Genomic DNA, 26,464 nt, shown 5'->3' on the forward strand with positions numbered 1-26,464 from the left:
GAGGAACCCCACACCCTCAAACAACCCTGTTCCCATCTTTGATAGGATGCTACAAATGTAAGAACCCCAGATGTTTGACGTGCGATGTCTTACAACATCGGACCCAGACTTTCACATCAAACACTACCATGGAAACCTTCAAAATCCAAACCTTCGTAAATTGTACTTCGGACCATGTAGTCTATCTTCTCGAATGCCCCTGCACATTACAGTATGTGGGCCGCACTATCAAATGCTTCAGAGAGAGAATTAACGCACACAGAAGTAAAACAAAAGCGGGCTACCAATTACACAGCATATCCAGACACTTCAAAACACATCACAATAAGGATCTCTCCCTAGTTAAGGCCACCATAATAGAGCAGATCCCTAAACACCACCCCAATAGACTACAACAACTTATCAAGAGAGAGAACTATTGGATTTATAAGTTAAACACCATGAATCCTTACGGTCTTAATGAATGCATTGAAAAGATTTAACTAATCTAATCCCTAATGCAATACACTTCCACTTACTTTCAGTTATCCACATAACCCTAACCCACTGATGAAACAAAGTTGACCTGCTGTTCATCATAACGTTCCCCACAATTACCACAGACTTTGGACCAATTAACCTAATCCGCTAAAAATCCCCCCCCCCCCCCCTGGACTGACCACCAAAACTTAGCGATATTCATTTCCAAGACCAGCAAACTTACCTATCCCTATAGCGCTCCATCCACCGACATCCACGATACCTCCGATGACGGTGTCCGCGCATGCGCACAGAACACCTCATATGCACTCGCAGAGCGCAGGCGTTCACTCCGCCCCTTCCCTATAAAAAGTCCCCCGGCTCACAACAGCGGCAATCACTGAGCTCGCTGCTGCTGACCGGATCGGACGTTCCATCTATGTGAGCCTTATATCTCGATCAACACCTAAGGTAACCACATATAGTATGTACCCTAACATTTACCCCACTGTCATCCTTATAGCACCACAGGTACACTTACCAACCTGCCACCTGAAAACTGGTCCACACTCCAGCCCGACGCAAGAAAGGTCAGAGTATACACTATCTCTTCCACCCCATAGCCATGAGACTCCTATCCCCTTCTCTAATACCACTTCCCATTCTCCTTTACAGTGACTACCAAACAGTTATTTCTCCTCTTAATAAGAAATCCCATATTCTATTTCTGATACACAGAAAGGTCAGTACATCAATCTCTTACATTTGACTTATAACAAATTCTGTATATTTGTATTCACTGGCCTCACAACAACTATTTTAACTGAACACTTTTAAATTATGTATATTAAGAAATCCTTTTAACTAAGTATATATCAACCAAACCGTACTCTGCTGCATGTACCACAATAATATTATAGACAATAATGTGAATGCCAATATTTTATGTATCGCAGTTTTATACATGTATTGTTGATCGAACGCCAATGCTATTATTTTATGAACTACATCTCTACACATGTACGTGTTGAAGCCCTTTAACCTGATGAGACATCATTATAACCCACAGAACCCTATGGACCTGAGGAAGGGGTATTCCACCCCGAAACGCGTCGTCCAATTTTATTGATGAATTTTATTGATGAATTCTTAAACCATTCTGTTTTATGTATAATAAATGTCCCTTAACTACTGAACATTCATTATCACGTTTCTAACATTCTATTGTTACAAAAAAAGTAAAAAAGCAGCGCGACCAACCTCTGGCCATCCACTTTCTAGATTTCAACCTGAATAATGTATGCACTCCTCCTCATTTTCCTCCTTCTCCTCCACTTTGTACACTAAAGCAGAGGAAACTGGCTATTTTTTTGCCAGGGCCAACTGGCTCTAGCTATAGTACTCTATGTATTTAATTTTTCTGGAGGGCCACCTACCCGGTCCTCTGTTTTAAGCAATTTTTGGGAGTGCCACATACAGGCATTCAATTTATTTAATTTTTCTGGAGGACCACCTACCTGCTCCTCTGGTTTGAAAACTTTTTTGGACTGCCACATACAGGCACTATCAAAATTAAATTGTCTCCATAGCAGCCTCCACATGTCGTCTTTTTAGCTGGCTCCACACGTTGTCTCCATTGCTACCTCCACACGTCATCGACATAGCTGCCTCCAAAAGTCGTCCATATAGCTGCCTCCATACATGGTCTTATCAAACGAACTGTGTCAGGCAGAATTTATGGTTGTTTTCATGGCTTCCACATCAAACTTGTTAACTTTGTCGCCACCCTGCTGTGTAATCCACAAAATATACTGGCAAACTGTTTTCATTTACCGATATTATTTCAGCGCTTCTTGCGTATCTGTTTACATTCCCCTCACCCGCCATAACCCAAACTTATAAGAACGCTACTACACTTGATCTTATACAAAAGGTTCTTAGAAGTGCTGTTTGGGGAGCAGCCTAGAGACAGGGGCTTGGATTGGCGAAAGCTCGCCTGGCAGCGGAGCGCCAGCTCCATCTCAAGATCCAACTAAACATAGTTTTAACTGCAGCATCTTTAATCTACTACTAGTTCTCTGCCTCCATACATGGTCCCCTTATCAAACGAGCTGTGTCAGCCAGAATTTTGAGGTGTTTCACCAGATACATAGTGGAACTCGGCCCATTTGTCGCTGCCATGCTGGAGACCTGAAGTTGCAATCATAGCAGCGCAATATGGATGCCCCTTACTGTCGCTCTTAATCATGGAACCATTTCCGTAAAAACAATTAAAAATAGAACCACTATGCTATTCCATTATTCCTAGGTGAATTATATAATTATAATTTTTTCAAAGTAAAGCTTCTGGCCCCCCAGGCCCATTTTGGGTGGGGAGGAGCCGAGAGCCAGGGGCTTGGACAGGCGAAAGCTCGCCTGGCAGTGGACCGCCAGCTCCATCCCAAGATTAGGCAGCCTCAGAGGCATCCATGCATGCTGCCCCTGCTGTTTCCTGTCCATTTTGCCTCCACGATCCTCCACAGCGTCCACCAATGTCTCATTTCAACTTTCTATACCCCAGACGCTGGAGCACGAGAGGATATGCAGCACATCATCCCCTTATCAAACGAGCTGTGTCAGGCAGAATTTTCAGGTGTTTCACCAGATACATAGTGGAACTCAGCCCATCTGTCGCCGCCATGCTGGAGACCTGAAGTTGCAATCATAGCAGCGCAATATGAATGCCCCATACTGTCGCTCTTAATCATGGAAGTCGTCTCCATGGCTGCCTCCACATGTCGTCCCCTTATCAAAAGAGCTGTGTCAGGCTCATTTTTTGGGTGTTTCACCAGATACGTTATGGAACTTGGTCACTATGTCGCCACCATGCTGTGTTATCGACTAAATATACCGTCAACCTTTTGTTCACATAGGAAATCATTTCAGCGCTTCTTGCTCACCTCCTTTGGTGAAGCCTGAGTCCATTTAGGGTATGTCGCCATGACACTCTCTAGCCTGCCGCTGCTGCCGCTGCCTCTGCATGCCGTCCCCTATAGTGTCAGGGTCAATTATTGCATGTTTTAGATGCTATCTAGCCTCATTCGGTCACTCTGTCATGGCCATGCTGTTGCCCATAATTTTGGCATAATGCTGCGATTAAGCAGCCTCAGAGGCATCCATGCATGCTGCCCCTGCTGTTTCCTGTCCATTTCCGTGGTGTTTCCATCCTTTTCTGAGGTTCCCAGGTGTTTGGCCAAGCTTCCCTGTGCAGAGCCTTGGTCCCTTTGAAAAATGCTCGAGTCTCCCATTGACTTCAATGGGGCTCGTTATTCGAGACAAGCACTCGAGCATCAGGAAAAGTTTGTCTCGAATAACGAGTACCAGAGCATTTTAGTGCTCGCTCATCTCTAGACATGAACATGCAATCATCTGATTGCTTGTTCATGATAATACTCTGCAATACTAATGTATTGCAGGGTATTAGCAATGTCAGCCTATTAGCAATGTCAGGCTGACACTGTGCCAGTAAGATGACGTCATAGACGCCATCTTACCGGCAGTTCTTGCCGGCAACACTGGGGTCCATATCGGACCCCAGTAATGCTATAGCAACAATCGGCGCCCCCCGAAAATGGTTCTGGGGAGCTGGTTGTGGGGGAAAGACCCCCCCAGAGGCATGTTAAGCCCACTTCGATCGCGGATGTTACACTGGGGTGTCGACTATATGTTACAGCCGGCACCCCATGTTTCCCGATGCCGGCGCGGCATCTGCTCTGCGTCCGATGTCTCACACACCTGCGTCTAAGCGCTCACACACCTGGACATGTAGACTGTAATCCAGTCTCCACTCCTCTGGGATGCAAGAGAGCCTAGTCCGTCGGCCACGGACACAAATAGTGGGAATTTAAATGCGAGGAATAGCTCAGCATCAGTAGTGAAAATCCATTCTTCTTTATTTCATTTAAATTCAAAAGTCCATAGCAAAGACCAACGCGTTTCAGGAGAATAATAATCTCCCTTAATCATGGTAACATTTTGCTCAATGCACAACCATATTTGTGCTGCCCACATATGTTATGCAACATAAATCGCACAGTCTGAATTGTTTCAATATCAAAGGATCTGTCATTGCTTTTCACAGTGTTACATTTTTTGGCATATGCGCACATATTGCACCTACTCCTATGACAAGGAAAAAAGCCCTTCTGTGAGAGCCAAATTTTTTTGTTTGTTTGTTCTTTGTAAAGACTAGGGGACACTATGCTTCCAATGGTTTTACCTCCTCTGGCTACAAATTTCACTCCCTCCTTTAACCTCTTAACGCTCAGGGTCCGATATATTGGACGCTGAGCCGATGCCGGTTCAGCTCAAGATTTGAGCCGAACCGGCATCGGGAAACATGGGGTGCCGGCTGTGACTGATAGCCGGCACCCCAGTGTAACACCCGCGATCGGAGTTGTCTCTGATCGCGGGTGATTAACCCGTTAAATGCCACGGTCATCGCGACCGCGGCATCTAACATGCATCTGGGGTGTCTTTCCCCCACGATCGCCCCCCCCGAATAATTTTCGGGGGGCACCGATCATTGCTACGGTATCACTGGGGTCCGATCTGGACCCCAGTGTTACCTGCAGGAACTGCCGGTAAGATGGCGTCTGTGACGTCATCTTACTGGCAGAGTGCCACCCTATGCAAGTGCATAGGTTGACACTGATAATGCCCTGCAATACATAAGTATTGCAGGGTATTATTATGAACAAGCAATCAGATGATTGCTTGTTCATTTCCCATGGTGGAAAAAGTGAAAAAGTAAAAAAAAAAATTATTCAATAAAAAAATAAAGTAATAAATCACCAAAAATGCCCAAAAGCCCCAAAACATATAAAGAGCCATATAACTAAAAAAAAAGTCTAAATCATAACACAAACCCCACATATATAGTATCACTGCGTCCGTAACAACCCGTAGAATAAAAATAAATAATTATTGAACCCGCACGATGAACGCCGTAAAAGAAAACTGTTATAAACCCTCCAAAAATTATGATTTTTACCTATTCAATCCCACAAAAAATGCTATAAAAAGTGATCAAAAAAACATATGTACTCTAGAATGATACTGTTGCAAAGTACAACGTGTCCCGCAAAAAATAAGCCATCAACCAGCTCCGTAGCCAAAAACGTAACAAAGTTATGCCACTTGGAAGATGGCAATACAAAACTGATAGATTTTTCCCCACAATAGGGTTTTATTTTACAAATTTAGTAAAACGCAAGAAAATATATTCGTGTCTGGTATCCCCGTTATCGTATCGACCCATAGAATGAAGATAATATGATTATTAGTCTATACGGTGAACACCACAAAAAAAAAAGTAAAAAAAACCAGTAGAGAATTGATGCTTTTCTACTCCTGCTCTCAAAAAGAAGTTCCTCAATTTTCAACAATAGGTGATACCAACCCCAAAATGGTAACATTTGAAAAAGCATCTCGTCCCGCAAAAAAAATGCTGTCACATGGCCCTAATAGCGCAAAAGCGAAAATTATATAGCCTTCAAAAGAGGCCAATGAGGAAAGTAAAATCCTGGCAGCTGCAGGGTGCTCCTTCCCTTCTGCGCCTCACTTTGTGCCCATAAAACAAGTCACGGCCACATGTGGGGGGTCTCTGTACTCGGGAGAAATTGTAGAACAAATTGTATGGTGGGTTTTGTATTTTTATCTTTTGGAAATGTGTAAATTTTAGGGCTAAATGAACTTATAACCGGCACAATTTGACTATTCTAAATTTCGCCTCCATTTTGATGTAATTACTATGAAGATCTCAAGGGGTTAACAATCTTCGTAAAATCTGTTTCTGATAGCTTGAGGGGTGCAGATTTGAAATTGGGTTGGTTATATGGGGGGTTTTGATGCTAAATATGTAAATTTTCATTCAAAACTGTATTTATCCCCAAAATAGTCAATTCTGAAAATCCGGAAAAGCGCTATTCGATTTGTAAGCCGCGTGACATCAAAATAAATTATCCAGACATTTCAAAAATGGTGAAAATGTAAAGTAGACATATGGGAAATGTTATTCAGCAATTTATTTAGGTGGTACATCTATCTGCCTGAAAACGCAATGATTTCAAATTTCAAAAATGGCAAATTTTTCAGAAAATTCATCATATTTTCTTTTTTTTTGTAAATAAACGCAAAACTTATCAGCCAAAATTTACCACTAAAATGAAGTACAACATGTGGGTAAAAAACAATCTCAGAATCGTTTTGATAAGTAACAGTGTTCAAAAGTTATAACCATATAAAGCGACGCATGTCAGAATCCAAAAAATGGGACTGAGCCTTAAGCTACAAAATGGCTGCGTCCTTAAGGGGTTAAGATAGTTCGCAATTTTATGTCACTATTCAGCATTGGCAGATATTTTTTTACTATATTACACACTTGCGCATAGTTGCTGTTAAAATTTGTTGAAAAGGTGATTTTTTCCTTTTTTTGTTTTTTTCTTATTGCACCCTGTTCAGACTCTAATAAAGTGCTTCTGGGAACAGTGTCTGCGTTTTTTGCTTCCTCAATAATAAATTTTAACAGCAACTATGCGCAAGTGTGTAATATTACTATATTACACACTTGCGCATAGTTGCTGTTAAAATTTATTACTGAGGAAGCAAAAAAACGCAGACACTGTTCCCAGAAGCACTTTATTAATTAAGTAATTTTATGTCACTATTCAGCATTGGCAGATACTTTTTTACTAAAAAGTATCTGCCAATGCTGAATAGTGACATAAAATTACGAACTATCTTAAAGGAGGGAGTGCAATTTGTAGCCAGACGAGGTAGAACCATTGGAAGCATAGTGTCCCCTAGTCTTTACAAAGAACAAAAAAACAAAAAAATTTGGCTCTCATAGAAAGGCTTTTTTCCTTGTCATGGGAGTAGGTGCAATATGTGCGCATATGCCAAAAAATGTAACACTGTGAAAAGCAATGACAGATCCTTTGATATTGAAACATTTATTAATTGCCATACAGACTATTTGATTTATGTCATTGAATGCACAACATGTTGCATAAAATATGTGGGCAGCACAAAAAGAAAAATAAAGGACAGAATAAGTGAACATGTAGGGGATGTGTCAAAGAAAAGTAAGGGAATATCAGGGGCGACAAATTTAAATACTAGGATCCCCTTAGGTATGAATTTTAGGGAAGACCTTATGATGATTTTCTAATGAAATGTATAAAATGTAATGACAATTGTATCCACTGTGTATCTGTAATTGTATCTGCTGTGTAAAGAGGAAGGGATGTCCAGACTTGGGTGTACCTGCACATGTCAGTCCTCTTTTCTTTTAAATATGGTTGTGCATTGAGCAAAATTTTACCATGATTAAGGGAGATTATTCTCCTGAAACGCGTTGGTCTTTGCTATGGACTTTTTAATTTAAATGAAAAAAAGAAGAATGGATTTTTACTACTGATGCTGAGTTAAGCAGTTAAACGTGCCCCTGACATAAGCCCCCCATGCAACTGGTTGCCCCCATCATAAATAAAAGTGGATAAAAGCATTGTCACCCCTGCAATTCTGTCAGATAATACTCATTTTCTTCTTTATTTTGCAATGAAAAAATACAAAAGAGAATGAAAAAAAAATCAAATCATTGATCATTTTACACAAAACTCCAAAAATGGGCCGGAGAAAAGTATTGGCACCCTCAGCTTAATATTTGGTAGCACAACCTTTAGACAAAATAACTGCGAACAACTGCTTTCGGTATTCATCAATAAGTTTCTTAAAATGCTCTGCTGGAATTTTTGACCATTCCCCTTTGGCAAACTGCTCCAGGTCCCTGAGAATTGAAGGGTGCCTTCTCCAAACTGCCATTTTGTGATCTCTCTACAGTTGTTCTATGGGATTCAGGTCTGGACTCATTGCCGGCCACTTTACAGCTCTCCAGTGCATTCTCTCAAATCATTTTCTAGTGCTTTTTGAAGTGTGTTTTGGGTCATTGTCCTGCTGGAAGACCCATGACTAGAGAAGGGCGAATTTGTTGAAATTTGGTTTGCAGTCACCCCTGCTGCGACGTCCCCTTACTGTGCTGCAACCTCTGCCTGCTCCACCTGCCACCTTTCGTCCACTTTGTTCGTATCGATTCACCCATCTCTACCCATGACCTCTGAGGGAGACCCAGCTTTCTCACACTGGGCCCTACATTATGCTGCAAAATTTATTGGTAGTCTTCAGACTTCATAATACCATGCACACAGTCCAGTGCCAGAGGCAGCAAAGCAACCCCAAAATATCAGGGAACCTCCGCCATATTTGACTGTAGGGACTGTGTTCTTTTCTTTGAAGGCCTCTTTTTTTTCCTGACGGATAGTACGGGTTGATACTGTTGTACCCTTGGACTGCAGGGCATCTTGAACATGTTTGGATGTTAGTCAAGGTTCTTTATCCACCATCCACACAATCTTGCGTTGAAATCTCTTGTCAATTTTTTTTTCTGTCCACATCTAGGGAGGTGCCACAGTGCCATGGGCTTTAAACTTCTTGATGACACTGAGCACGGTAGACACAGGAACATTCAGGGCTTTGGAGATGGACTTGTAACCTTGAGATTGCTCATGCTTCCTCACGGTTTTGATTCTCAAGTCCTCAGACGGTTATTTGGTCTTCTTTCTTTACTCCATGCTCAATGTGGTACACACAAGGACACAGGGCAGAGGTTGAGTCAACTTTAATCCACTTTAACTGGCTGCAAGTGTGATTTAGTTATTGCCACCCCCTGTTAGGTGCCACAGGTAAGTTACAGGTTCTGTTAATTATACAAATTAGAGAAACATCACATGATTTTTCAAATAGTGCCAATAATTTTGTTAAACCCCTTTTCAAAGACAAATTAAATGAAGATAATATTACCAAAGAATTTCTGATTGCAATCATTTTTTGTAAAAAACTGAGTACTGTCTGACAGAATTGCAGGAGTGCCAATACTTTTGGCCACCAGTGTATGTAGGACAGTCGTGAAGGGGAGTATGTAAAGTGCTCATGGATGGAGCTCTCTCGTATGCAGCAGGTGCCAGCTTATTACACAGCTGACACCTACTGGGAACTGCCTGTTAACCTATTGAGTTGGGTTTGACTGCGGCACCTAACAAGAATGCTGATGGTCATTTTTGTTTTAGCATTTCCATTTTTCACTCCCTACTTTCAAAAGTCTATAGCTTTTTATTTTTTTAAGTAAAGAGCTGTGTGAGGGCTTGTTTTCTGTGTAACAAATTGTACTTCATAGTGACATTAATTTAATATTCCATGCCCTGTACTGGGAAGCTAGAAAATAATTCCAAGTGCATTGAAATTGGGGATTTTGGGTTGGTACAATTACGGGGATACCAAATTTATATAGATTTTGATCACCCACAATTACATTTTTTATACTTCGTCTGTGGACATAACAGTATTGAATTTTGATAGATGGAATATTTTGAGAAGCTGCGATACCTAACATGTTTATGATTTTTACTGTTTACATATTTTCATATCAGTACTGGGGAAAGGGAGCAATTTGAATTTGATGTCATTTGATGTTCTTTTTATTTATTTTTTATTACTATTTTTTAAAACCCCATAGGGTGCTTTACCCCTAGGTTGTCTTGGGTTGTCTTATTGATCCTACAATATACTGTCATACTACTATATGGTAGAATATGTGGATTTTACAGAGCATTTATTACAAGTGCCACTGGCCCATTGTAACAAATAGCCAGAAAACATACAGCCTCCATTCTTGCAACTGAGGCTGTATTGTAGACAGATCATCGCTCCCTGATGACATTACAGGGAGCAACAATCTAAGCCAATATAGCGCTACCGAAACGATACCAGCAACTTTGCTGCTGGCGATCAAAGGGTTAAGGTTACCATAATTGGTACTGGCACCAATTTTGGGTGTTATCGGTGGGTGTTATCAGACCATGAGCCCTCTCCATACACCTGCAGCTGACATATGAAGTACTAATAAGTCACATGTCAGTAAGGGGTTGAATGGGGGTGGCGCCCTCCGTGATATTATTGGAGGTCATTGACTGGCACAATGAAAGCTGGGAACCTATCAAAGGCTCCCATAGCTGTCTTTATTAATTCGACATTACAGTCTGTCTGACGCAGAGTGAAATATATAAGCAATATGTTTACAATAAACTGCATTACAATTGTGATCAGAATCACAAGGGGGCTGAAGTAATAGTAAAAGCTATTTTTGAAAAACTTTAAGAAATATAAAAAATATTTTTTTTTAAATTTAAAAATAACATTCACCCGCCCATTCCCTAGAACACATATAAAAATAAACAAGTAAAAACATAAACATATTATGCATCGCCATGTCCAATGTTCCTGGTGATGAACCCCATAACTGAAAATAGCGTCACATTTTTGCCTCCAATAAAAACATTGCAGGATGGGATGTAATTTTCATTGACAACATTTAAAAAATGTACAAACAATGACACCTTATACAGCAACATACACTGAAGTTTAAAAAGGGATTTTCTTAATGAAGGTTTTTGAATTTTTTAAGGTACTGAGACATTAGTAAACTATATAAATTTGGAATCACTGTGATCATACTGATCGAATGAATAACAGAGAGGTGTCATCTTAACCGCAGATTGAAAGCCATACAAATAAAGCCCATCAGAATATGGTACAACTGTGTTTTATTGCCAATTCCACCAACTTTTTATTTTCCCAGTTTCCCAGTACATGACGGAAAATATTAAATGGTACCACTAGAAAATCAAATTTATCTCGCATGTAACAAACCAAAATAGAACAATTTCTTCAGTCCATCTCAATTGAACCTTTTTAAAATTTAAAAAGCTCTCATATGAATGCTGCAGTATTTTATTGTGTTTAACAGGGAGCTCCTGGAGAAGATGGACGCACCGGTCCACCTGGTCCAATTGGAATACGTGGTGAAACTGGCACAATGGGACCTGCTGGTCCAAAAGGCAACAGTGTATGGTTGTATTTTCAAAATTATCAATTAGTTAATCTTGCATTTTGGAATAGCTTATGTAAAATGTCTATTTTTAACAGGGAGACCCAGGAAAGCCTGGAGAGCAAGGAAGTGCTGGTGTACCAGGACAAAGAGTATGTTATTATCCCTGTTATTATTAGGTCACTAAATGTATTGCTCTATAAATTTTAACTTATCCTTTTTCTAATCAGGGAGCTCCAGGAAAAGATGGTGAAGTTGGTCCTTCTGGTCCTGCTGGCCCACCAGTAAGACAAACAAATAAGATAAAAAAAAAGAAAATTAACAAATAGAAATACATTTTGAGTGGTTTATAACCACTTTTTGTGTCTAAGGGGCCTGCTGGTGAAAGAGGTGAACAAGGACCCCCTGGACCCACTGGATTTCAGGTATTTTTCATAATTAATCATTTTCTTATAAAAAATAAAAAACATTACTCTTAATGTCGCAGCGGTTAAAGGTGCTAGTAATTTACATTGAGGATTAAAGATTGAAAAAGAATAAAGAAGCAAAGTAAAAAAGATATACTCATTGCCGTTCAAAACCATGTACTGCTGATTTCAAGTAAAGCAGAATTTGACAATTTCAAGTTAAAATTCTAATAATGCAAATTTGATAATTTCAAGTTAAAATTCCAGTAATGCAGAATTTGACAATTTCAAGTTTAAATTCTGATAATGTGGAATTTAAAGTTTAAATTCAGTTATAACGAAACTTGACAATTTCAAGTAAAAATTCAGGATCATTTCAATTCTACATTCAGGTAATGTAGTGTTGCATTCTTACTCATAAGATGGTGCAGCCAATTTGTGGGATCAATGATTGGTTCATTTTAATGAATGTGAGGATGTCCACTTTTGCTCCTCATCCTCTTCCTCCTCCAAATATGTCCCCTGGCTGGGAAGTGCAGTAACTGATCACTTAGTCTAGCAACCCACCTTGCGAGCAATGTGTGGAATGGTCTGAAACCTGTTACTCAAGTTCTTTCTACTGTACCATCAATACACCCTCCATCAGGACCAGAAGAGTTGGCAAACTGTGAGGATTGTAACACTGATAATAACATCATCCCTAGAGATGGGCGAATTTGTTAAAATTCGGGTCGTCCCGATTCGCCAAATTTTTCTAAAAAATTTGATTCGGTCCAAATTGAATCATGAAGAATCACGTTAAAAAACCAGGTATTTCCTGGCTGCAGAGAACCTGTAGGGTGTTATAGAACATTGTGCCTTGCTTAAATGCATAGGGAGCATGGTTTGGTCTTCAAACAATGCTGTGTTTTAGTATGACACGCACATGACAGCCACAGCTCTTAGAATCGCTTCCCTCTTCACTTCCATATGCACTTTCAGAGGCCAACTTCACCAAATAAGCGAAACTGGAACGCAGCCTGACAAGGTAACGTCTGTGCCAGCTCGAAAGGACCGAGCTGAGGGTGCACTCTTTTTACACTGACATCAGATGATTACATAGATTCTGTTAAACGCGGATACATGTAGAAACCCCCTAAAGAGTGGAGAGGGTGTCGGCAGTAATTTTGCATTGACTGCACTGATCATTTTGCCCTTCTTTTCACGCGTCAGTGTCCTCTTTCAATTGGCCAATAATCCATCAGTATTGCTAAAGCCAAAAACACGAATTGATCCAGAATATGAGATGAGATGAGATGAGCAGTAAATGGGATACTTGCATGTCCTGTGTGTGCTGTATCCAGTCCTGCTTTTGGCTATCAATCCTGAAGCTTTTCATCCTTCTGGCAGATAAAATGAAGGGAAAAACCAAACACTGGCAACGTCTTAGAGTGGTGGAGCATTATGGAAATCACAGGGTGTTCCAGGGAGACATTGGTCAGTTGGCAGCAGCATGAGTAGGCTGCAGAGTAGCACAAAGTGGCACAATGATAAGAGTGTGGAGGTGGCAGCAGCAGCATTAGCAGCAGCAACAGGAGGCCACGAAGTGGTAAAATGATAAGAGCGTGGAGGTGGCGGCAGCAGCAGGAGCCCACAGGTGGCAGCAACATGGTGACAGCAACATGAAAAGCCACAGAGTGGCACAATGATATACTGTGGAGGTGGCATCAGCAGCAGCAACCGGAAGCCACAAAGTTGCACAATGATAAGAGTATGGAGGTGGCAGCAGCAGAAGCAGCAGGAGCAACAGGAGGTGGTATTTGCAGCAGCAGGAGCCCGCAGAGTGACACAATGATATAGTGTGGAGGTGGTAGCAGCACCAGGAGCCCGCAGAGTGGCACAATGATATAGTGTGAAGGTGGTATCAGAAGCAGCAGGAGCCGCAGGGTGGCACAATAATATAGTGTGAAGGTGGCATTAGTAGCAGAAGCAGCAGGAGCCTGCAGAATGGCACAATAATATAGTGTGAAGGTGGCATTAGTAGCAGCGGCAGCAGGAGCCCGCAGAGTGGCACAATTATATAGTGTGAAGGTGGTATCAGTAGCGGCAGCAGCAGGAGCCCGCAAAGTGGCACAATGAAATTGTGTTTTGGTGACATCAGTAGCAGCAGCAGGAGCCCGCAGAGTGGCACAATGATATAGTGTGAAGGTGGCACAGTAGCAGCAGCAGGAGCCCGCAGAGTGGCACAATAATATAATGTGGAGGTGGCATCAGTAGCAGCAGCAGCAGGAGCTGATGTATAAATAAATTATATTGATATTAATACAGAATGTGGTAGTGCATATATTCCTATATTTTTCCATTTCTTATTCCTTTTTCTAACCAGTTGACCCACATTGGGATTATAGAACTCCTCCTTTATTTGGGTTACTCAGCAAGTTCTTGTGTGGTCTGCTTGTATTTATACTAGAGAAGTCATGTGCGCTAATCCTGAATGGGGGCAGAATGTTTTTCCTTCTGCACTCTGGAAGAAAAATGCCACACGGCAGATAACCTGTTAGAAGGCCATTGTTTGCTGGGCAAGCTGGGTAGCAACAGGCAACAATGTGACTACGAGCTTGTCACTGCTTCTTGACACCACTTCACTTGTTTTTCTGGCTGTATGGGGCTTCCTGACCACCACCTCTTTGTCCACACTATATCTGCCTACCATCCATATATGGTCTTGGACCTCATCATTAACCCTTGCTTCTTCTACCACCATGCCCTCACTGCTGCCCTCTATCTTGGGCTATACATGGCACTTGGGTTTCATCATCATCATACATCTCTTTTGATGGTGCCCCCATCATGTCCTCATTCTCCAACACAAGTTCTTGGCAATCTTGCAACTCTATATTTGGGACAGGTGGATGTGCCACAGAATTCCAGCTAGGAAAGTCATCATACGGCAATGACTGCTCCATAATTTTGTGCTGTAAAGGGGTGGGATGTGAGGGGCTTAACAGAATTTGAGCATAGCGAAGATAATCCCATGCTAGTTGAAACACTCTTTGCCATGTAATTGACTGCACCAGGGGTGTAACTAGATGAGACTGGGCATCATAGCAAACTTCTGATTGGGGACCCCATCCCCCCTTAAAAGATATGCACTAAGGCATGTGAGTTACAATCATACACCATATATACATGCATACAGCAATATACAATACACACTTACATTCAATACCATATACAGACATACAGCATATACACACCCAATATCCTGGATGCTGGGACCCACTGACACTGTGGGCCCATAGCAGCTACTATTGGCACTGCACACCCTGACACCTGCTTGCACAAGAGGAGCCAGGAGCAGGCAGAGACAGTCGGAGATAGTCAGACACAGAGAAGGTCAGAGACAGTTACTGACAAAGATGGTCCGAGACGGTCTGGGGCAGAGGCGGTCAGAGGCGGAGACGGTCAGAGGCAGTCACTGAGACAGATAGTCAAGGACAGAGAGACAGATGGACAGAGGGACAGAGACAGTTAGTCAGTGACAGAGAGACAGAGACAGTTAGTCAGCGACAGAGAGATACATTTGAAAAAGTTTTTGTTATATTTTTGTTATATTTATATAGTTAATCATTATAATACTGTGGAACTTTGAAAATAGTAATTAACACTAAGAAACCACATAATATAGGTAGTAGTGAAATATGCCTGTGACAGCTTTTAAATCTCTTTTGTCAAATGTTCTTCTTAGCAATTTCTTTTACATATGCATAGACCTGATTTTTCATTAAATGAATTATGAATTTAGATGAATGTCTCTACTAGTAAAATATAACTAAGACACTGTAACTAAACATTATTGAGTAATGTGTATTCTGTACTTTAAAGGGTTTACCAGGTCCACCCGGACCTCCCGGAGAAACAGGCAAGCCAGGGGATGAAGTAAGTCATTAATTGTGTTTATGGTCTAACTTGTTAATCTATTTATTTATCTATTAATATACTATAGCAGTGGTGGCGAACCTATGGCACGGGTGCCAGAGGTGGCACTCAGAGCCCTCTCCATGGGCACCCTCGCCATCACCCCAGGGCAGGGTTCACCAGACAGAACTCAAGACCTCTTGCAGTCCCAGGCAGCCCAGGACCCTAGAAGGAAGCTACAATGATAACCAAAGCTTTTTCTCCTTATTTCTACTGTATTGGTGTCCTCAGGTGCCTATACAATTTAAACATGTGACAGAACAGGGAGTAATAAGTTACTGCTTAAATTGTCGCATCGGCACTTTGCAAAAAATATGTGGGTTTTGGATGTAGTTTGGGCACTCGGTGGCTAAAAGGTTTGCCATCACTGTACTATAGTTAAAAACTGGTATGGTAATGAATTAATAGTAATGAATAGTAACCATAAAAATGTATATTTAAACAGGGTGTACCTGGAGATTCTGGAGCTGCTGGTCCACTTGGTCCAAGGGTAAGAACAATATTTAAATGTTAATTCTTGGGGGAAAATGTAAATGTATGCATTTTCGTTAGGGTAAACAAAATAAAAGCAAATATTTTCAATAGGGAGAACGTGGAAATCCTGGGGAAAGAGGAGAACCTGGTGCTTCAGGATTACCTGGTGAAAAGGGTATGGCTGGCGGCCATGGACCTGATGGACCAAAGGTGGGTGAAATTTCACTTGGATGGAAGAGAAATAAAGGCAACAATGGCAGGGAGTATTTACTGTAATAGTAAAGAAACCGTGAATCTTGCAGCCACAGAATGATTTCATGTCTGAGATATTTCATAGGTTCAAGTGGTATGGTTTCCTTTCTTGGTTGCAAAAATTGTACATGCAAAAGGAAGAAAAATATTACAAGAGACCCTAATTCAGTGATCTCTACTTGAGAAGGAATTTCTTGCTTTGCTATGGGCATATCGGCATATGTTTTTTTTTTTTTTTGCCTTCTTAGGGTGCTTCACTGTATAATAAACTGAATTTGATGGACTTTTTGCATCTTTATTCAATGGCATCTACTTATGCTAGTATACTCACATAAACTGTTTTTGCCAGTCAATCTACCTGTGGCATACATATTTCACCCTGCGTTTTTGCAAGCACTTCACATTTTCACTACCAAAATATTTTAGTGATGCATACACTGTATCTTATTTATACATGTTCTTAGTTTTTCTTCTCATAATTTCTTCACCATAGGGAAGTCCTGGTCCTTCTGGTAGTGCTGGTGATACAGGACCTCCTGGTCTCCAAGGTATGCCTGGAGAAAGAGGAATTGCTGGAACACCAGGTCCAAAAGGTGACAGGGTAAGTATTTTTTTTTTAATCTAAGTTTTATTCATGAAGGGGTTGTGTAGGTCTTTACTATTTATGACATATTCTAAGATTAGTTAATTAATATCAGATGCGTTGTTCTTCTGCTTGCCAGAGCCACAATGTACCAGAACTAGCACTGAAGCTTACACTGCATATCAATCACATGTTCATTCCCAGTAAGAACAATAGGATTGGGCTTTGCAGTACATGTCCTGATCACTGCAGCTCTTGCAAACAAATTATTAGGGTATCAAGAGATCGACTTCTGTTTTTTTTCAGTTAATGAATACTATTAGATTTTTTTGCAAAACAAAAAACATAACATTTTTTTACAAATATCTTTTACATATTGACATATGTAAAAGATATTTGTAAAAAAATGTTATGTTTTTTGTCACATGTTATGTATCACAGTCAAATGATGTTATACACACTATATATTTATTCCCCGCTCTCCTAACCATTCCACCATCCACCCCTTCTTGGCTGTGGATAAAAAGAAAATAAATAAATAACAATGAACTACTATTTAACCACATTTTTTCTTTATTATATCTTGCCACTATATTTATTTTTTTCATATTTTTTCATATTTAAATATTAAATTAAATATCTGAATAAAGCTTTGCATATCACATTTCTTGTCCTCTACTGTGAGTAATACCATACATCACTCCCACAGTAGATGGTGATAAATTATATGCATCCTTAATAACTGTATTTATCCTTGTATAAGACGAGTTACCAAAAATCATAATTTTAGTAAATTTAGTTTAGGGGTATAATGCAGTCTGTATATTGACCCTAAATCTATATTCCCTTATAATGCTATCTGCCCTATAGGGCCTATATCTTCATTCTACTTAATGAATACTACATAGTTGATTTATGAACTAAATCAACTAAAACCAATTACATCAATAATCTATAAATCTTAGATAAATAGGATTTAGCAATGCAAAAATTAGCAAATTCAGAAAAATTTGAAAATTCAGCTTCCTTATTATTGTAAACAATTAATAATTCCTAGTCCTACTCCTAGTCCGGTGCAATAACTGTAAATAGTGAAAATAAAACTTCTTATCTATCCCATAAATGTTTTGCATGAAATCAAATTACTGTATATACTCGAGTATAGGCTGACCCGATTATAAGCCGAGACCCCTAATTTTACCACAGAAAACAGGGAAAACCGATTGACTTGAGTATTAGCCGAAGGTGTAGTATATAGCCAGCCAGCCCCCATGTAGTATACAGCCAGCCAGCCCCCATGTAGTATACAGCCAGCCAGCCCCCATGTAGCATAGAGCCTGCCACCATGTAGTATACAGCCTGCCCCATGTAGTATACAGCCTGCCCCCATGTAGTATACAGCCTGCCCCCATGTAGTATACAGCCTGCCCCTATGTAGTATACAACCTGCCCCCATGTAGTATACAGCCTGCCCCCATGTAGTATACAGCCTGCCTCCATGTAGTATACAGCCTGCCCCATTTAGTATACAGCCTGCCCCCATATAGTATACAGCCTGCCTCCATGTAGTATACAGCCAGCCCCCATGTAGTATACAGCCAGCCCCCATGTAGTATACAGCCTGCCCCCCGCAGTTTGCCAAACAGAAAAAAATAAACTTAATACTCACCCTCCGGTGTCCCCAATGTTCGTTGCAGCTCCCGATCCCCGTCGCGGCTCCCTACAGCTTCTTCTCTCTTCTATCTTCTCTCTTCTCTAGCAGGCAGTTGCATCCATGCGATCTGCCGGCCGTCGAACACTACGATGCGACGCTATCGTCGCTGATGACGCCATCAGCGGCGACACCTCTGCATCATAGTGTGTGATGGCAGATCGCATGGATGCAAATCTGCTGGCTAGGGAAGATAGAAGAGGAGACACGGGAAGCCGCGATGAACATCGGGGACACCAGAGAGTGAGTATTAAGTTTTTTTAAATTGACTTGTGCAGAAGCCGAGGGGAGGTTTTTCAGCACATATTCTGTAGTATATTCTGTACATCAATTTTTCACCTATAAAAGTTTGTGAAATACACAATTTCCTTCTTTATCCAAAACCCTAAATCATGAAAGCTCATAAACTCCTTTAAGTACCCATTCTACCATAAGAGTGAAAATACAGTGCTCCTTTGCATATGGTATGGAAGTATTAGACCCCTTTTTTGCTCATTAATGTACACTCTGCATCCCATCATGACAGAAAAAACTGAAATATCACAGGGTCATAAGTATTTGTATCCTTTGCTGTAACCCCTTGCCAACATGTGACATGTCGTCTGCGGGAGCTTGGAAATAGAATATTGCAGCAAGCACTTACCAGTAACAGGTAGTGCATCGAATCATTGCTCCCCGTGAAGTCATTGAGGAGCGGCGATATCTATGAAAGCCTCAGGTCACACAAATACTTAAGGCTGTCTCTTTTTTCACTATGTATTACAATGAGCGATTTTCATATTATAATACATGATGTGTAAAATCCCAGTCCCAATCAGATAACCTAGGGTTAAAGTTCCCTAGGGGGTCTGAAAAATAGTTAAAAAAAAAATTAAATAAAAGAAAACTAAAAACTCACCTTTCCCTAGAATTGATATAAATAGTAATAATCTTAACATACTGTAAGGCTCCAGGGGTAGTGGACCCACTGGACCACCGCAGATTATGCCCACCTGGGACTGGAATCTAAGTGGTACCCGGTTTTTACAATTTTTTTACACGATGCCTTGTGTTGCATTCATGACATGTGACCAGTGACATCTTTGCAGGTCATTTAGTCATCCAGCATGACCAGTAAATCATTTTCTCAGTCTCTGCAAAGTGACAACTTGGATCACAAAGGTGTCAACCCATACAGCATGATTTTTAGCAAAAGTCCTCCACCAGATGATGACCCAGGAGATCGCAGCTTAGCAAACCACGCATCACCTCGATCATTCCAATATAGCTGAGTAAATCATAGCAGTAGCATCTAAAGAGTGTGCAGCTTAAAAGGGTATTCTTGCCTTGACATTCACATTCAATTTCATTAATCTGCCATATATATTCATTTCTTCAATTAGATGTTACTAAATAATGTTTTACCTGCGTGAGGATAATTTCTCATACATTGCCTTAGAAACAAGACTGTGTCTATGGTTACAACCACCTCTGCTGCACAAAGAAACAAAAAGTTTTGTATATGAAATGTTCAGGAGTTACTGCATATCCTTACAGCTGTCCTGTGGTAATGTACGCTGAAACCAGGTGGTCAAGCAGGACTCAATAGGGCTTGGCACACCACCGCTGCCAGAGTGCGTGCCGGCCGTATCCGAGGAAGCTATCTTGGTTATTAGGGGCAACATGGCTACATTTGTGAGAAATTATTTTCACACAGGAACATTTTCTTAATAAAATCCAATTTAAAAAATGTTTACATATGGAAAATGAATTAAATGAAATGTAAGTGCCCAGATGGGAATACCCCTTCATTTCTACTCAGTTTTGATTCACAAATGCAGTGTCAGCCCAGGATAGATGCAACTCAATGGGGGTCATTTACTTAGGTCCCGATTTGCGTTTTCCCGACGTGTTACCCGAATATTTCCGATTTGCGCCAATTTCCCCTGAATTGCCCCGGGATTTTGGCGCACGTGATCGGATTGTGGCGCATCGGTACTGGCATGCACGCGACGGAAATGCAGGGGCATGGCCAAACGAAAACCCGACGGATTCTGAAAAACCGCCGCATTTTTAAAAAAAGTGTGTCGCGGAGCTTGCACTTACCTTCACTCAGCCTGGCTCGGTATACTCCAGTGCGTTCTGGTGGACGTCGGAGGAACTGCCTTAATGAATCCCGACCGGACCCGAATCCACCGCAGAGAACGCGCCGCTGGATCGCGAATGGACCGGGTAAGTTAATCTGCCCCAATGTGTCAGGCACACATACAGATAATATCCACTCGTGATTCAGCAGTGCAGAGCACATGGTTGGTGGGTGGCGCAATGTGCTGCACGTCCTCACATCTTGCCACACCCAGACCCAACTCTAGTTTGAGGTCAATCTGATGTTAACAGCCTAACCTCAACTGTATAGTCCTGGAAAACCCTTTAAAAATAAAGACAATTTAATGAACTGACAATGTAATACTTTTTTTGCATTTCAGGGAGGTATGGGAGAAAAAGGTTCTGAAGGAACACCTGGTAATGATGGCGCAAGAGTAAGTTTTTAATGGCCATTTAGTATGGAGATGCCATATTTAGTAGTTGAAGTATAAATGTATGTAAGTTTACTTAGTGTTGGGACAAAAGTTTTTTTTTTAGTTCTGGACTGTGGGTTTACCTGTCCTATACTGTCCTATTTACTATACAAATTTAAATGCCACTAGTGGCAAAGTATTTGTGGTTCACAGCCACATTTAAAATGTTACTTAGTGGTTTTAACAATTTGTTTTTACCTTTTTGAAACTTCAAAAGCTTTCACAAATGCTATCGGTAACATTTAATAATAGTTATCATCAGGTTTACAACACCAATACATTACTTTAGCAGTATTTTAGATAAGCGTTGTCCCTTTTCCTACCGTCGGCCACACCGCTGTGTGAGCAAGTCCAAAAAACTTATTTCCAACTGGATGTAAGACATTTTTCTGTATTTTATATGGAAATCTGTGGAATCTGAACCACAATTGTATAATCTCTCCAGCATATTAAAATTCCATTCTGTTGTAATGCATGGATTTATTTCTTCCAGGGTCTTCCAGGACCTGTTGGTCCAGCTGGTTCAGCAGGTCCAGCTGGTGAAAAGGTAAATTACTGGACTTAATACCCTTATGCCATCAATTTTTAGTTGGAGATAGAATGATACAATAAAATTTTATTTCAGGGTGAACCAGGACCAAGAGGTGTAATTGGACCAGTTGGATCACGTGGAACTCCTGTGAGTAAGGGGTTACTATTAAATTTGAATTACAATTCATGTTCACAAGCAAATGCATAAGTGTACACCAAGTGCTACAAGTTTGGAAAAATGTTTGTCTGTTTCCAACAGCTTAAATTATTTCACAAAACACATTGGGGCACATTAACTTAAAAATTCAGACAGTTTGCTAATAGTGCTTTGCCCGTCTATAACGTTGGGTGCGACGATTCACTAAGAATGTGTTGATTCCCCGCACTTGTCCGACAGAGTTTACCATCTTTTTTGTGGTGCACTTTAACGTAGGGCGTGTGACACAAGTTGAAAGTTAAATATGGCACTTGGTCCGAATCAGTCGTACCGACCGACGGCACGCCCCCTATTATGTGTCGCATGGAAGCCAGCGCAGCTCCGCCACAAAGTGGTTGCGTGCAACACAATCTCCGCTCAGACACTTCTTAAATAACTGTATCTGTGCAAGCCGTTTTAGCCTTGAAGAACATCCACGGTCCAACAAAAGTGACCCTTGCCGTGCGCCAGTTTTCTGTTAGGCTTTGCACATTCTGGTCAGTTCAAACTGCTTGCACAGGTATTTAAGAAGTGTCTGAGACACATTTCTGGTGCATGCGACACACAACACTTTGTGGCACACTCTGCACTATACCCAATGCAACGACGTGCTCAGTCGGACCATGCACCACATTTATTATGCAAAGTCCAACATGGGGCGTGAAAAACTTTTTTGTTAAAGGTGCACCAGAAAAAAATGGTGCACTCTATTGGGGCAGGGCAGGGGGGGGCACCAAATTCATGAAGAATGTGAGACACAAATCATAAATCGTGCGCACACTGCACCATACACAGGCGAACTGCAGATAGTACAGTTTGCACTGTTCTTAGAAAATGTGCCCTATTGGCACACATTTTTCAAAGTGTTTGCACTAGAAAGAATGTACAAACTACTCATGTATATTCATGTACATTCTTCAGCCTTGTGTCTGTGCGATAAAACAGACACATTTTTCCCAAAAGGGGTGTGTTAGTGCTTAGTCAGTGTGCGCCACAATTCTGTCCGACGTGAGCCACAATTGTAACTGCACCACAGTTCTGCAGTATGAACTAAGTGCACCAAAAAATGGTGCAAACTTCCAAAGCAGTGCAAGGGGCTCCAGATTCATCAGGATCGTCCATCGAAATACATGAATCTGGCATACCCTGCACACTTCACAGGCAAATTGCAAATAGCGCAGTTTCCACTATTTTTGATAATGGACTCGGAATTTTGCACAGGGTATAGCTGATATCTGCATTGCTGTACCTGATTTAGCTTTCAATTCATGTTCACAAGAGCTGAAGTTTTGTTACTAAGAGGGCAAAACCTTTCAGTAATTCAGGCTTGAATTGGCGGGTGTAATGATGAGTGGCAAAGAATGTGTGAGTCTTAATACTTTGGCGCTATTTTTTTAAGATTATAAAAACACATTTGTTGTGTTGTGTATTTTGACATTAGAAATTCAACAAGAGCATAAATAATATCACTTACTGTATACAATAAATTGAAAAAAAGACATAAAAATTGGTACTTGCATGAAACTTCTGAACTTATTTTTGCTTTTCCTTCAGGGTTCTCGAGGTGAAAATGGTCCTACTGGTCCTGTAGGCTTTGCTGGACCACCGGTATCAAATTTTTATTCTCTAATTTATTTTTACTTTTATATTTTGTATTAAGTATTATATTTAAAGTTTTAGTAGGCCGTCTTTTTGTTACATTCTTCAGCCTTAACACTAACCATGTACTGATAAGAAAAATATATTCTTCCAAAGTCTGAAATTCAGAAAAAAATTTAATTAAAGGTTAGAAAATTTTGTTTCACTAAGTAATAAAAACTGTACACAAATGTTAACAGGATATTTTGAAATAAGTAAAAAAGATGTTCTCTACATTATATCCCTATTTCATTTTACAAGCTACTAAAGAAGCATTTTAGTTGCTTGAATAAATAAATTAAGCATGTTATCATATTATACGTGTTAATATGTGTGAATGCATTTCAAATCTTTTTTTGTTTTATTTTAGGGACCTGATGGACAACCTGGTGTAAAAGGAGAGCCTGGAGAGCCTGGTCAAAAAGGTGATGCTGGATCTCCTGGTCCACAAGGTCTCTCTGGATCCCCTGGTCCTCATGTAAGAATGTATACCAATAAACATGCAATTGAAACTGGGTATAACATTAAAGGCAGCCTGTCATGGCAATTTGGGACATTACACTACTTAAGGTCCTTATGGACTGGTGGTTTGGTGTCCCAAATACTGTCCCAGCTACACTTCCCATATCTTAAGTCTAATGTACTGTACCTCATAAGGCTCACATCCACAACTTTTTAACATATAGAGACTTCAAAATGGTTGATTTGGGACCCTAAAGAACTAATCCCTCCTTAGGTTCTTACCTGAAGTTGGTATAGGGTTCCAAATCAGGTCTTCTTTAAGGGTTGGGGCTATTAGCATGATTCAGCAAATAAAAGATAAACACAATAGTAGTGTGCAATGTAGGTAGGTAGTAGGTAGTTTTTATTGTTCTTCGGCACCATTACAGCACATATTCACATCCTGTTCCATTGCAGGATAAAATTTTGAAGGCAAAGACCATTAGTTGCTTATTAGTTCATTGGTTGACTGGAAAAAGAATAAATTAAAAACGGAAATTAATGTTACCATAATACTATTTTTATATGTAGATGGAAAACTCTTTTTCTTGTTTGGTTGACATATTGTTTTTTTTATATAATACATTTTTTGTGTACCTGAAAAATGATGGGGCACATTTACTTAGAACAGGGCAAACTGCACTACATGTAGTTTGCCTGTAAAGTGTGCAGGGTGTGCCAGATTCAGGATTTCTGGTTCACGTTCTTCATTAATCTGTCTTGCTACACAATTCTGCCTGCCTTTGCATGATAAATCCGGCGCACGGTCCGACTGAGCACCCCCTTATTTGTGTAGCATGAAGACTAGTGCAGATGCGCCACAAAAGGGCCATGTGCGACACAATTGTGGTGCAGGCACTTCTTAAATACCAGAGCAAGCAGTTTGCACCTAAAAGAACGTGCAAACGTCTGACAGAAAACTGGCCTTAGTAAATGTGCCCCTATATGTATATGAATCCAAAACGGCAAAGTATCACTATGACATGTTGCCATATAAATAAAAAGTGAGGAAATATAGTGCAACTGAAAAAAAAACACTTTGTATCAACTTCTAAAAATGTATTATTTTAGGGGCCTCATGGTGTGCCTGGACTAAAGGGTGGTAGAGGAACACAAGGCCCCCCTGTAAGTAATATCAATATATATATATGTATACACATATGATAAATTTATAGTTTCTGTATTTTTTACAATTGCTTTTAACTTTGCTTTTACTTTTAAAGGGAGCAACAGGTTTTCCTGGATCTGCCGGAAGAGTTGGACCACCAGGTTCCCCTGTGAGTAAAACCTCAAATTATTTTGAACACATTTTTTTTTTCTATTTATCAAACCATAGCTATTTTAGCATTTTAGTATCTAAAATAGAAATCTTTTATGATTGCTAGTTTATTCAACAGTATTCTCTGGATGTTTTGAAAAAATACACACATATATAAATATTTATTTATAGGGAGCTGTAGGTCCTCCTGGCCCCATTGGTGAACCAGGAAAGGAAGGTCCATCAGGTCTTCGTGGTGAGCCTGGCACACATGGTAGAATTGGAGACAGAGGACCTGCTGGTCCCGCCGGTAGTCCTGGTGATAAGGGAGATCCTGGTGATGATGGACAGCCTGTAAGTTATATATTAAATTTTATCATTATCATTAGTGTCCAGGTAATATCAATGGTAAACACTATTTAATTATTTTATGCAGGGTCCTGATGGTCCACCTGGTCCATCTGGAACAACTGGTCAGAGGGGTATAGTAGGCATGCCTGGTCAAAGGGGAGAAAGAGGCATGCCTGGACTTCCAGGTCCAGCTGTGAGTAGCATGACAATGGTTTATCTAATTTTTTAAGAAGTGTATAAAGGTTAGCGGAAGATTTTAAAACCTTTTCCATGTAACTTTGGTTAGCAGTAGAAAGTCTCTACAGATTAAGCAATATTGTATCTTCTCTTTAATTCTTTTTTAATTATATTCCATTTTATTACTCAAAATGTTTATAGCTTAAAATATTTTAGTTGTACCCAGGATTTGTTTATCAAGCTATTCTTGTATATTTTTCATGAGGCAACATTCAAGTATGACTAATAGTAAATCATGTTTATGATTAAGAGAAACCCTAAGCACGGGTTATACATCACATTATACATAAGCTGCGGAAATATGCATTTAACAAAATCCTTTGTTAGTAGACAAACATTTAGTGATTTATTTAGAGATTTTTTTAACATG

General features: G+C 40.4%; 1 protein-coding gene across 1 annotated transcript in view; it reads left to right on the forward strand.

The window, feature by feature from the left end:
* Positions 1–26,464, forward strand: part of COL5A2 (collagen type V alpha 2 chain) — a 241,758-nt gene that overhangs the window by 201,504 nt on the left and 13,790 nt on the right. The window contains exons 27-43 of the mRNA XM_072120968.1: positions 11,360–11,458; positions 11,539–11,592; positions 11,671–11,724; positions 11,812–11,865; positions 15,712–15,765; positions 16,250–16,294; positions 16,390–16,488; positions 17,024–17,131; positions 21,290–21,343; positions 21,876–21,929; positions 22,008–22,061; positions 23,664–23,717; positions 24,118–24,225; positions 25,320–25,373; positions 25,472–25,525; positions 25,699–25,860; positions 25,943–26,050. Coding sequence (XP_071977069.1) covers positions 11,360–11,458; positions 11,539–11,592; positions 11,671–11,724; positions 11,812–11,865; positions 15,712–15,765; positions 16,250–16,294; positions 16,390–16,488; positions 17,024–17,131; positions 21,290–21,343; positions 21,876–21,929; positions 22,008–22,061; positions 23,664–23,717; positions 24,118–24,225; positions 25,320–25,373; positions 25,472–25,525; positions 25,699–25,860; positions 25,943–26,050 — 1,269 coding nt within the window. The remainder of the gene's footprint in view (positions 1–11,359; positions 11,459–11,538; positions 11,593–11,670; positions 11,725–11,811; positions 11,866–15,711; positions 15,766–16,249; positions 16,295–16,389; positions 16,489–17,023; positions 17,132–21,289; positions 21,344–21,875; positions 21,930–22,007; positions 22,062–23,663; positions 23,718–24,117; positions 24,226–25,319; positions 25,374–25,471; positions 25,526–25,698; positions 25,861–25,942; positions 26,051–26,464) is intronic.

This window comes from Engystomops pustulosus, chromosome 8 (genome assembly GCF_040894005.1).
Source record: "Engystomops pustulosus chromosome 8, aEngPut4.maternal, whole genome shotgun sequence".
In the NCBI taxonomy this organism is placed as follows: domain Eukaryota; kingdom Metazoa; phylum Chordata; class Amphibia; order Anura; family Leptodactylidae; genus Engystomops; species Engystomops pustulosus.